The 14,152-nt window shown below is 39.8% G+C and overlaps 1 protein-coding gene across 1 annotated transcript in view; it reads right to left on the bottom strand.

Annotated features, from left to right (window-relative positions):
• zdhhc17 (zinc finger DHHC-type palmitoyltransferase 17) overlaps positions 1–14,152 on the bottom strand; it is a 33,254-nt gene that overhangs the window by 17,668 nt on the left and 1,434 nt on the right. Inside the window, exons 2-8 of the mRNA XM_056367811.1 lie at positions 5,921–6,024; positions 5,353–5,475; positions 3,977–4,054; positions 2,782–2,926; positions 2,398–2,462; positions 569–731; positions 345–470 (exon numbers count right to left, since the gene is read on the bottom strand). Of these exons, the coding sequence (XP_056223786.1) occupies positions 345–470; positions 569–731; positions 2,398–2,462; positions 2,782–2,926; positions 3,977–4,054; positions 5,353–5,475; positions 5,921–6,024 (804 nt within the window). The remainder of the gene's footprint in view (positions 1–344; positions 471–568; positions 732–2,397; positions 2,463–2,781; positions 2,927–3,976; positions 4,055–5,352; positions 5,476–5,920; positions 6,025–14,152) is intronic.

Raw genomic sequence — 14,152 nt, 5'->3', positions numbered from 1 at the left:
TCGGTTCCTGAAGTTCCTGTAGTCACATTGTTAAATACAACAGGTTGTTTAAGACCCTCTCCTTCCTGTCAGACTGTCTGAATGAGACGGTGAAAAGTAGTAAACAGCTGACAAACTGATAAACAGAAAGGTAATCACTACCCCGACATGCTGTGGCACTGCAGCAGTACTGGAAGAAGCTGGTCTGAGCGTGTCTGTTTCAACTGAGAAAGAAAAAGGAAGGCCACCCATGTTTAGAGAGCTAGACTTGATCCCACTGACGGGATTTAAAGTTTTCTGTCTCTCTAATGTTTTCAGCAATTAATCTGTGACTTGTGAGTGAGTGAGTGTGTGTGTGTGTGTACCTTGTCCATCTTCAGTCTCTTCAGGTAGGACGGGCTGTCGTAACCTTTGGCCTGCCGCGCTTCCTGTAGGTGATTGATCATCCAAACGTTCTTCCTCTGCTTGGCGAGATCTAGCGGTGTTTCCCCCTGAATATTAACACGAGACCAGTTTGTACACATCCACCATCACTACACTCTGTAAACTCATTTCCACCATTCTTAGTGACAGTGTCCGGAGGCATCACCTTAATGTTCTGTGCATCAACGTTGGCGTTGGCGTCCAGCAGCAGGCTGATGACAGTGGTGTTTCCGGCCAGTACCGCCCAGTGCAGCGCTGTGTTCTTGTGATATTTGTCACCGAGGTTGACAGAGACGTTGAAGGTTAGTAGCAACCTGGTGGGATCCACACTGTCACACAGAGGAAGTCAATTGTTATTTATATAGCACCAACACACAACACAAGTTATCTCAAGGCACTTTTCAAATAGAGCAGGTCTACACTGTACTCTTCAATTACAGAGACCCACAAAGTACCACCATAAGCAAGCACTTAAGAGGCAAAAACCTCGAGCAGAACCGGACTCAGGGTGGGTGGCCGTCTGCCTCGACCGGAGAAATCAAGTCAAACTAAGTCACATTAGTTTGAAACTGACCTGACAAACATGTTGTTGAAACCATACAAAATAGAAACATGTTTTAAAAGTTAAAACAGATTTGAATCTGGTTCATGTTTGATTCTCTCCAACTATCTCCCATTGGTTTTGTGAGTTACTACACATTTTTACATCAGCTTTAAGATCATGTGTGGCATCAGTGCACAGCAGCAGTGGGTGTGGAACAGAAGTGAACCACTGGATTCAGTGCAACAACACTTTTCTGCCTTTTCTACTCTTTAAACTCAACTCACTAACAAGAATAAAGAAGCAATAGCAACAAGCTTATTACTGGCTGCTTGTAATATTGGTCATGTACAAGTTGTAACATATTCCTCCTCTGGGTGTAACTCACTCACTCAGGGTGATGAAATCCAGCTAACCAAACAAATAAATGTCTGTGGTTAACAATGGATGTTTGAAATCATAAAATCAACACTTCTAAGAGCGAGAGCGAGACAGTGAATATGACAACTTCCATTATATATTTTTGTGTACTTTCATATTTACATAATTCAAAGCTCCATATTTTCCTCTCCTCCTGTGTTTTATTAAAAGTGTTGATCCATGAGAAGATATATTTGTGGTTTTAAGAACCAAAAATCTCAATGTAGAGTTACATCTCCTCTTTCAGGCTTCTCTCTGGAGCTCTAGTAACAACAGGTCATTGAGCCAATCAGAAGAGAGGAGGCTCGAGCCTCTCTTCTGATTGTTGAAATAAATATAAAGCAGAGTTCAAAACCAAATCCTGCAAGGTTGGATGGTTGGTCCAGGCGGGTGGCGCTTGGGGCATGGCTGAGAGCGGTGACTACTTTGTTGTGACATCACAAAGTTACAGAAGTTCTGACGGCTGGTTTTAAGGCTGAGTTTCTGAATACAGGCTGTGTGCATTTCTCTCTGGACAGAGCGCTTTGATACTTTCACAGTATTAATATAGAACCTAGACCTGCTTTATAATCAAACAACACATGAACATCTACCTTTATACTATATGGGACCTTTTATTCCTTCTTCTTCTACTTACTAAATCATGCTACAACTCTATTTTATGCTTACTGACATAATTACCCCTCATGGATGATTCCTGCTAGAAATTGCTTATCAGGGAATATTTAAATAGAGCTGAGCAGCAATACTGGGAATTGTTTCCCTGTGTTAGCAGTTTGTCTAATGAACTGCGACTCATTTACACATGAGAACCTTCTGTGTGTATGGCTGCAGTCAGCAGAAACATATACACACTGGTTTCACTGGACTTTGACACAGTCTCAATGTTACAGTTTTTCCAGGATCCAGGATCTTAACATAAGGTTCAAATTTATTCCACCTTTAGTTTGACCATGTCATTAAGATTTCATGTCAAGGCCCACTGAGACCAAAACAGCAACTATGTGAAGCTGGATGTACTGTAACATACACACCTGTGTGTCCTGTAAGCCGCCCACATCAGGGGAGTCATGCCGTTCTGATCCATCATATCCACATCCTGTTAGAAAGGAAAAAAAACAACTGATGAACTAAGGAATCAATAAGAGGTGACAGGAGGACATGAGAGGCTATAGGGCTCCCCCTGATGGAGAGCACCGGTATAAAACCCACATGACAGTGACACTAACAGGAACAAGAGATCCTCAAACAGTTGTTTTACATGTTTTATAAACAAAATAAATAAAAAATGGACCAGAAAAGATTTCCTGTCACACAGCCACATCTGTTGTTGTAAAAAGGGCGATTATTTTAAAGATTATTTTCTGCTACTGACAAATAGACTGAACTGTAACCCTTTCCTGCTGTGTGTCTCCTACCTGTCCTTTGGCAATAAGGTAGGCCACAATGGAGGTGTGGCCGAACTGGGCGGCCAGATGGACGCAGCTGCAGCCCTCGCCGTCGATCAAAGATGGGTCTGCACCGTATTTCATGAGCTGCACCACCATGGATAGATGCCCTTGTCTGGGAGAAGATGAACAATAATTTACAAGAGATACAGAAACTTTCTATGATGTGTGATACACAACTAGATCCTATCGCCACTCTTTCCAAGGTTTGGGCTGAATAAAGCGGAAGCCATTCTCTCTTGATTACCCACTTTGATGCAGAATGGGAGATGAGAGTAAACCCAAAGAAGAGGGTCTTATACACTCTCACATACGCTGCTATGATATTGAGAGACTGATTCCTGGTGATTTCTAACATGCTTTCATTGCAGTCATGTTTTTATACAGTATTTTTTATTACAACCTTGTCTCCTATGTAACACCCCCCCCCGTGTGTGTGTGTGCGCGCGCCACTTTCACGACATAGAACAAGTATCTTGCTCTGTGTGTGTGAACCTGAGCAGACAGGGGCAGTGACACCCAGCACTTAGCTCTGGCATGTGTGTGTAAATGGCTGAGGTCATGCAGACAAGAGGCGACTAGGGGGCTTTTAAAGGTCACTGGCAGGTGGAGGGTTAAGGGGATTAGGGAGGTGGAGGGTGACACAGGACTATGTGTCTGTGTAGCAGTGATGGTGCAGATGCCTGTTGTCAAACCTATCAATAATTCAAGGGGAGAGAGCTCCATGTCTCCCTCTCCTGTCTGCTTGAGAGGGAGGGGAGAGGGAGGGAGGGAGGGAGGGGGAAACACCTTCAAACAAACAAGATGAGTTGGAGGATCTATTTAGTGTTGACAAGCAGTGAAATACAAATCCAATAAAGGAGAACTTGATAGTGAAGGGTCTGCGATTAAGATCATAAACTTATGTTTTCTAAATTCTAAATTCATGGGCAAGTGGAAGACAGAAGCTAAAACTGATATTAGATATATTAGATTCAGCTACTTTCTGTTATAACTGGACCACAAAAACAAATGAGAAAGAATGAAAAGAAGCACTTCAGCTCAGTAATCTGAACTATAATTAAATAAAAGCATCAACATTCTCAGGCTAAAGAAGGTAGAGGCTCTGTGGGTGAAAAGTGTCACTCAAATGGCAGGTATGTTATCTGTAGTGAGTTTGTGTTACCTGGTGGCCCAGTGCAGAGGTGTGGAGTTAAGGTCTCCTCCCAGCTGGTCAACTATGGCTCCCTTTGATATGTAGTACCTGTGCATGCAAATAGAGTTGTCAGGTACAACTGTATTTAACATGCAAAACCAGGGTCAGAACATTCTACACAAAACAAGTTCCCAAGTTGTACTGCAGCTGTTGTGACAACACAAACATATAAAGAGTAATGTGGGGTCAGGGCAGAAGTAAAAACACCCCCATTACTGAAGCTGAATCTCACAACTTTTCCACTTTTCCTTATTCACTTTTATCAGATGATGAGATATCTTTTTTTTTTTTTTTTTTACATGTAAATCACCAAAACTGCACTCACTGATCTGTGCTGTGATCAGCTGATCAGAAGCAGATCCCAAAACAATTCCACAAAACTCAAAAGAAATTAATTTCACTTGTATTCATTTCATAACTCATAACACACCAAAAATGAATGTCTGCCTCCACAACCAAACTGAAATCTATTTGAAGATAATTGATACAATAAATGAATAAATAATGATTATCCAGTAGTTGTGCTCGGTGTGTGGGAACAGATCATGTATCATGTTATACAGATGACAAATTAAAGTTAAGACTTGAATAAATGAGTGGAGTGTAATAACTAATGTAAATATTTCCATTTGCAGTACAAAAGGTCACAGGCCAGTTTGATGAATATGAAAATGATCTGAATGCTTTTAAAATATGTCATCATCTGAATATCATAAATATTAGCTTTTACTTCAGTCATTAATACATGAACTTGAACATACAGTGTGTTTGGAGTTGAACTCTTACCATCTTGTTAAAAGGCAGAACTGTAATCAAATTAAAGCAGAGAAAGGCACAGGAGGTGCCAACAGTATTTACAGAGGAGGACATTTATGTCGTGTTCCATTTCTTAATGCGTCTGCAATATCAGCCGGTTCATTGCTCAGTTTGTCTTAACCTTTTTATTCTCTGTAGGTCACTTAAGTGGGCGGCTAAAACCAGGTCACCTCTTTCCCTCTGATACAGTAAAGAAGGCAGTGGAAAAAGATCATTAGGAAGAAACAAGGGACAGTAGAAAAACTGTGCAAGCAAATAAATAGTGGCATAAAGCAGCAGTTACAATTATTTTTGTCTACGTATTATTCATCTTCACTATTGTTTTGGGTAAGATGGCTGAGCACACTTCTTGTTTTGTCAGTGTTTTGCCAGTGGTCTTCTGTTTCATATTTCAAACTCATGCCTGAGAACTGACTGCTACAACCACAACCACGTGACATTTCCTGCCACTCCTAAGATTGAGACTCGCAATCACAACCTCAAATTTTTCTAACCTCCCCCAACTTCATACATGATTTGAGGTGACTCACTTGACCAAGTCTATCCTGTTGTTGATGGCGGCCCAATGGAGGAGGGTTACATTTTCTTTGTCTGGCTGCCGAACGTCGAAGCCCGCCTCCACCAGCTCCCTGCAGCGCTCGAAGATGCCGTACCTGAGGAAGAGGAGCGGAGGGGGATTAAAGTCAAATACATGTGAAAACACAGATAAACACAGGGTTAAATGAATAAAACCTATAAACGCTGACAAGATGCAGACGTACATAAACACACACAAACTGACAACTCTCTAACCCAAACAAGACGCCCACACTGAGGTATAACTCGGCACTGACTGTCTTTAAGCGGATATTCCATAAGTCTGTTGTTGTCAAATGTAACGAGTCAGACAAAGCTTTCATTGTCTTATCAAGCGGACATTCCCACATTTCTTTTCTTCCCACACATACACACTCTCTCTCTCACCATTCTGAGCTTGTGAATTACTTCTTTAGCACAGACTGAATTAGACCACCACAGTCAAAAACTAGTAGTAGTGTTAGCTCCAGATTTGTGACAACAACAACAACACACAGACACACGCACACATTATCCACTCACTGTGTGGCTTTGACAATGTCCCAGGTGCTGTAGTCGTCCACATGGTTTTTACGGCTGACATTCTCACTGTAACCGTGGTTGTAATGACTCTGGGGTTTGATTTCCTGAAAAGACAAAAGAGAAAGTAACACAAAGATAAAGAAAAGTCAGTAAGGTCTTGCTACTTTATCAGATCATCAGCAATATGTAGGAACATACTAAAATGCACTCGGAGGTGGGGTCAGGGTTGTGAAAGTGTGTATATACTTCATTTATTATACAGAAAAGAATCTTCTATCACGGTATGTGTAAATTTTTTAATCACAATATTCATATATTCTCTAGAAATTTAATTGCAAAATTGTTAATATTAACATGAGTCCATAAAACAGACCTGATGATTGACAGGTAAAATTTCCTACAATGGTTTAAAAGTCCAATATTGTTTTGTGTTAAAGGTAGATGTGCATGTGTTGCTTGATTATAAAGCAGGTCTAGGTTCTGTATTAATACTGTGAAAGTATCAAAGCCTCAGTCCACAGAGAAATGCATGTATTCAGAAACTGAGCCTTAAAACCAGCCGTCAGGACTTCTGTAACTTTCTGATGTCACAACAAAGCAGTCATCGCTCTTAGCCATGCCCCAAGCCCCGCCCACCTGGACCCACCATTCAACCTTATAGGATTTGGTCAGCCAATCAGAAGAGAGGCTCAGAGCCTCCTCTTTTCTGATTGGCTCACTGACCTGTTGTTACTAGAGCTCCAGAGAGAAGCCTGAGAGAGGAGATGTAAAACTATATTGAGATGGTTTAAAACTACAAATATATCTTCTTATGGATCAACACTTCAGATAAAACACAGGAGAAGAGGAAAATATGGGACCTTTAATACAACTGGAGCTGCAGCAATTAGTCTTATATTAATGAGCAACCATTTTAATTATCAATTAATAATTTCTGTCATTTATCTGGTTCAAGCTTCTAAAATATTAATGTTTCCTGCTTTTCTTCGACACGTTAGACAGTAAATCTTAAAGGCCTCTGGAAATTGAGAATGTATTTTTTTCACTATGTTTTAACGTTTTTTAACAAAATGACCACTCAATTAAATGAGAATATTTTTGGCAGATTAATCAATAATGAAAATAATCATTAGTTTCACCCTAAATATACCCAGTGATATTACCAAAGTAACAGTACGTCAAAATCTATGACAGTAGCTAAATTCATATTGCCTTTTGTTGTATATTGTCATAAGGGGAAAAAAGCTCCATTCATCCCCTGCCGTACTGGAAGTGTTGAAAATGAAAATGTTAGGACTGTCAACATTGGGCGTGCATATTGAAAAAGATGCTGCACAAAGAAACTGTTCACTGATTTTGACTTGGCCTTTTCTACTAAGTTGCCAAAATACAACAGCTGCACCCCACAGCAGCAGAGGCACACAGTTTTCAATTTAACCAGCTGATTAGACTTCTATTCTGGTTGAGGTTGAGAGGAGCTAGGGTGCAGGAAATTAAATGATATCACAAAAAACTATTAACTATGATGAAATATTGATAATGGCTTAGTCCTGCCTACAAGTGCAACAAAACTAACACGAGAGTGAAGGTGCTGTCAGTCAAGCACAATCTCTATAAACAGACAAACAGAAGAGGTTCAATGGCAACAGAAGAGAAAACACCTGTGTGGGTGGGTAGGGCTTTAAATTGAATAGACCTTTTTCACAGCAGACATTCTGATTTGTCAAACACAGGTGCACCATATACCATTTATAATAGTTTTATTACAGTGTAATAATTAAAAGAATGCAGTCATCTTTTCTGTTATTGTCTGCTGTGAATCTATAAACTGATTCATCTGGGAATAAAGAGGGAAATAAAGGATGTTCCAATGCGCACAAGGATGTCAAGATTATGGCTAGCAAGATTTATTCAGAGAGCAATAATATAAATATAGAAAAGATGGACAGGCTTCTAAGACGGGCTTGACAGATACAACTTTGGAGCCACTGAAGTACAGGACAGAGCTCCTGGTGATGCAGTACACACAGTGTCCCGCTCCAGAACACTTACACATTCATATAAATAGCTGATAAGGGAGCAGGAGAAAGACAAAGACAGGCCTGTCCAATCCTGCTGCTACTGAAGATCTAATCTGTCACACAGATGTGGTGACTGTGCTACTCACATTCAATTAGCCTCCATAGTAACGCCACAGAAACCACAATTAGTCTCCATCACCTGGAAACAAGGGCTGCATCTGGTAGACATTGAGCCGTCACAGTGACTTATGCAATGCTGACTGTGAATGAGACGTGACGCTTGTTAACTGAGTTAAAGTTCTTCTACATTCAAGTCACAGAGAAACACATGTAATCAAATTAAATCCAGTCAGAACTGTGATCATGAATCCAGAACTGACATCAAAATTGACTTTAAAAGCTCAGTGTTTCGGTTTCAAGCAGACCTTCAAGCCTTTTCCTATGCATATAATGATGAGACATAATGAGGCAGCCTCCAGGGGGGCCGAGGACATGGCAGGCTTGTGGTGAGCTGCTAGGTAGCCTGAAGCCAGAGCCACAGAGACTTAAAGCTGTACCATCTTGCCTCTGAGTTGAGCTCGGGCCTTCCTACAGCGCCGGGGGATATGCTGAGCCAGCATCTCTGCCACCATGGGGAATGGTGGGGGCGGAATAAGATGGAGAAGGTGCATGGGAAAAACCAACACAGACAGCTTGTGTTGTAAACTCTGGCTTTGGGCTGAGCGATTTAAGGACAAATGATCCATTACTGCAGTTGCAATTTAAATTATAATTGTTTTCCAGAAGTTAAACCACTGCAAGTATACATACATTTAAACAACAAATAAAAGTAAGCTTGCTCAGATTTCTTTATAAAATAAAAAATTAAACATGACCAACAGCCTTTTTTGTTGAAATCTGGACATGTTAATGTAGGAAAAGCACATGTGCAAAGAGGGTCATTCCATTCCAAATCAGATAAGGTTTATTCAAACCATGTCTATATCATTAATTGGTACCAAAACCTGTCAAATGTTTCTGTTCAAATACTATGTTGCAAATAAAACAAGACATGGTAGCATTGGATCAGAATGGTATGTGGGGAAGCTACAGAGAACATGACACTCTATGAGGAAATACCTTAACATATGATCATTATGGGCACAAAGTGCCAATGTCCTTCCATGTTCCCCTCATAGATAAATACAGTTAAAAGCTTTGTTTGTCTGTGATGAAAAAGCAGCTTATCAGTGTCCCAGCCTCTGAAATGTTGATTGGAGTAAAGAAATACATGTTTTCTGTAGGCTTCTTTCACACGAATGCAAGTTATATTCTTTACTATCAGTGCCTCATTCAGATCCATTAACACAAGGACTGAAATTCTGTCTCAGTCTGTGTTCATGTAGATGTCATTTATGACCTTAGTGTTACTCAATAATAGTGTCATGTTGTTATAGTTACAGCTTCAAAATTTGCCAGGTGTGGTAATTCTAGCAAACAGCTGGTAAGTCAAGTCTGACATCTACACCGCTGAATAATAAAAAAAATACACTTCCCACAGCAAAAAGACACAGCCCACTCCTCAGAGTAGTGCATCTTCTTTCACAAAGCAATCTTTGGCCAAGTGTGTCAGCACAGACACTGGCATGAAGAAAATCTTAACCAGACAACAGCCAAGCTGTCTTCTGTTTCTTAACTCACAGAGCTAATGTGAATTAGCTACAGCTGAGTAAATCTGTCATTGACAGTTAGTTATCCCAACTGCTGAAAACAACAGTTGCAGACTGAACGGTGGCCCATAGAGTTTTCTAACCATAATTATAAAAACCCAACTAAACTTATTTTTATATTCAGTATAAACATAAATCCCAGTGCGTCTTCTTTGGGTTTAACAAGTGTGACAATTGTCTTTCTTTCATCATGAAACATTTTCAAAGCTGAGTTTTGAAGTTTGAAACCCATATTGTTTATGTCCATGTTTCCTAGCAAGCAGTCTTCTGCTTTTCTGCCTTTGTTAGAACATCGCTGCATTTCTTGGCACTTTACATCTGGAGAATATGATTTGTAGGCCGGGGTGTCTTTGTAGAACCACAATAATTCATTTATCATATGTTGTGACACATTTTACCTTCATCAAAAATATTGCAGCTCTTGCGATCTGGATATTGTATTTGGTCATATTGCAATTTCAATGATATTTCAACTTACTGCTCAGCCCTACTTCAAACCTTTCCAAGATACTGTTAATTATGTAACATACATATAATTAAAACTCTTGTGATTTAAAAATTTCATTTTTTTTAACTATAAAAATCTAACTCTAACTCTTATATGTAGTAACACTGGTATACTCACGATTATCTGTATTATTACATATGGGTCAGAAATATTCCTGGTATCTTCTTTACAATTCCTGTTGTAATGAGTATGTGGTCTCTCAAAATTCTGCTTTCACAAGAAATTATGTGAAATTAGAGAAGCAACACACAACTGCAATATGCTTTTACTTTTCCCTTAAATAAATACAGTCACATTAGAAGCATGACCAACATTTATGCCATGTCTGGAACTCTGGATATACATACAGCAATGTGATGTGATGTGACATCAGACATTCAAAAACCACCTCTAAATGACATGTCACAGTAAAATAAACAAAACCCATCATACACTTCACATTTTCTGGTGCTGTTTTCTTTTTTGGTGCTGTTTCATTCCTAAATCCCACACGTCACAAATCATTAACAGTAAGGAAAAAGGTGCTGTGATATTATAATCACAATACAAGGGAAAAATGAGAAGGTAAAACCAGCAGAGAGGGATTTTATTTTAGAGAGTAAATCAGACAGAGGGGGAGGATGAAGTAGGAGAGAGTGACAGAGGAGATATGAAGGTGACCAGCTTGTAATTTTTCTTCCTGTATTTTAAAAGTGTCACAGCTGATAGGAGGCGTTTGCACTTTTCTCTGCCAAGTTTTTGTCATTTACAAATCCATATGATTTGTTTCAACTACTCCATGTGCTATTCAGACCGGTTTAGCTGCCAGAGGAAAAAACAAAAATAAAGAAAACAAAAAAAAAAGAAGAAAAAAAAAGGGGGGGGGTCATTCAATTATCATTATGACTGTGCTGAGCTTTTTTTTCTTCTGACAAAGTGAAACTCGGAGCCTCTTCCTTCATCTGGATATTCAATTGAGGGAAAGTGAAGGCAGGGAGGCAGATTTCCTGTCAGGATGAGGGACGGGGGAGAAGGCTCGGATCTAAACCCTCAGACACCAGATGTTAAGTAACTTTCTCCGTCTCAGCCTTCCATGGAGATAACCTTTGACCCCTTGCCAATCACGACAGCCTTGTTCGCTTTCTCCATTCCCTCCTGCCAGCTAAAAAGCTGATGATGGCATTTGTAACTGTAGTGATAATTGCAGCCTGTGCATTTTCTCACCTCTTAATTATGTGTCTGTTTACTGGAAAATCATACAACAACTGGGACGATGGCAGTGACGATATTATCAATTAAACATATCCATTTCATTGATTTTAAATTGGAAGCTCATCTGTTTAGTGAGGCAGCAGGCATGGCTTTTGTCAATGGGGATGGTCAGTGGGACATATGGCAGCTACTCCTTGGGTGGGTGGGTGCTGGGGTCACGTGCCATGAGCTAAAAATGTCAGACAGCACCAATTCTGAAAATGAATGTTTACTGGGTTACAGCAGAACCAACAGTGATGGTAGAAGTAGTGTGAGCAACAGCACAATAAGGGTGAGATCAACATTTACATTTTAATCAGGAAAATATAAAGCAAGAACACCATAATAGCTTTTTCATTACATCTGCAGTCACTGCTTTCTTGGACTAAACTGCATCATTATTGTGTTGCTCCTTTTGCTGGCTGTAGCCATAACCCACAATCAGACTCAGTCTGAAATCAGAGCCATTTCGACGGGCTAATTCAATATTCAAGGCACAGTTTACATCTATGGATCAGGAGGAAGCGGAGGGGAAACACTTGTTTGTAAGGAAATAATGGGAATGCTCAGAGGAAACAGAATTCATGTTTTCCACTCTGCACCACAACGTAGAATGGAATCAAGCGACTGACCGTGTCCCCTACCTATTTCTGCCTTTTATGCAAGAAAACTCATTTGCATTATAAAATGAGACTGGAAGCCGTGGACAGATATCTTTTATGTTCCTCAAAAGAAGAAATGTTGCATTCAACACGTTGAACTGGTTCAAAAAAATAAAAAATGCACGGCCCTTCTGACTGTGCGACTAAAGTTTTCTGATGCTCTAATTCAGGTGCCTCATGCATTCAGCTTCACTCTGCTCTCGCTACAATCTACGAGATGACCCAGATTCCAGGCAGCACCCTGCTGAAAAAGGGGAGCAACTTTAAGCCGAGTCTGTGAGGGCACACAGAGAAAATAAACTTAATTTCTAACATCGCTACTACTGTCGGACAAATTTCTTCAATATGACAGGGAGATGTACAGCCAAAAGATCAAACTGTGAGCGCTCCTGCACAATGATTTAAAGAGGTGGTGACACCTCTAGATTCATGGCAGACAATTTACCTCTTGCAAGATTGGAGAACAATAACCTTTAGACAAAGCACAAGCACATTTTCAGTCTTGTGTATATTGCCTTGTGTGTAAAGTGTCAATAGAAATTTCATATACTGTTTCTCTGATGCAAAGTTTGATTTATTATAGAGAATTTACTGCCACTCCTGCACAACAGAGGTCAATTGCATAACAATAAAACTTTCTCATCTCCACATGGAGGTGTTTTTTCCTTTTTTTGATTTTTAATTTTACCATTTATCACTGCTGCTGGTGTCTGTGTGTATTAAACTTCAGTTGACAGCTTTCTCCTCCTGTATTTCCTGTGTGTATGTTGTCAGGCTCTGGCTCAGTCTTCAACACTGAATTCTGACTGACACATCTACTCAACCAAGTTGGTCTGAGGTCTTTGACTTCACCATCAGTTAAAGCAGTGACTTCCAGACAAACAAAACTAAGGAAGGCATCCCAAACAACCTGTTCTTTCAAGGGAGCAAAGAACAGTTGGTAATTACACTTCCTTTAATTAGGAGAAAGCAGATTTTTCCAATATATCAAAAAAGACCGTTCTTGGTTCAGCAAGGACTAACAGCAAACTGATTGTATTAGTCTAGGCCTGAGTGTTACTGTGCCACAGAGAGGAATCATGTTATCCATCACACAAGAGGGCAAGAAAGGAGAAAACCATTATTCTGTTTAAATGCACATGTATCAAAATAACAGAAAGACCAATTACCTTGCGTAATAAAAAGAATGTCAGATTTGCATTTTATCCATTTTGGAGAGGTTGTTATCTAGAATTACTCAAATGTGTGTGTTTTTAGTCCCCAGAACACATTGCAAATTTTGACTCCAGTCAGTTTAGCCTGCCTTGATATAAACCCTCCAGTGCACAGAGCTTCCACACAGAATATGTGCATATGACAGGGGTCTACTTCACGTTATAAGTATTCACAGAATGAGGAATATACACAGTCATGAATCTGCACAGTCATCAGCTGTAGTTCCTCACACCCAAAACCATAAAACTACAGAGTGTTATATTATTAGTACTAAATACTGAACGTTTCAGTTCTCTCAACACCATCACTTTCTTGCTGCCCTGTCTTCCCAGTCTGGTTGCAGGTTAAATGACATACGTGTGAGTTAGCAACAATATAAAATCAAATGATCAGTTATAACAGAAACATTGGTTGACCAAAGCCAATCAAGTTAGACCTGCATTAAACCTAGGTTGGGAGATGACATATGTTGACCGACTCAGATCAACTGTCAATGTGGGTATCACCTAGCTGTTTTGGATCTAAAGTGATATCAAGTTTCACTGCAGCGTCTAAGGGAGAAGAGGCTCTCACAAACTCCAACAGAAAAAATTAATTGATCTCTGTCATATTCAAAAGACTTGCTGAATAACGAGATGGAGAACTACTGTCTTCCTTTGTGCAAACCAAAACAAAACTGACAAGAAGACAGGATTAACATAGAGCATGTCCACAAATGCAGCCATTGTGGTTGATTTGACCACATTTTCCCCATTATTAGTTTATGTATGATCAGGGAGCCAATACCAAAATGAAAGCTAATTTATTTGGAGCAATTTGATGACTCAGAATGTGGCACCATAATGCTCAAACTTCATATTGGCATAATATGTGAACATGACTATTAC

Source organism: Seriola aureovittata, chromosome 22, assembly GCF_021018895.1.
Source record: "Seriola aureovittata isolate HTS-2021-v1 ecotype China chromosome 22, ASM2101889v1, whole genome shotgun sequence".
In the NCBI taxonomy this organism is placed as follows: domain Eukaryota; kingdom Metazoa; phylum Chordata; class Actinopteri; order Carangiformes; family Carangidae; genus Seriola; species Seriola aureovittata.
Note: the sequence above shows the minus strand (reverse complement) of the source record. Positions and strands in the feature narration are given on the sequence as shown.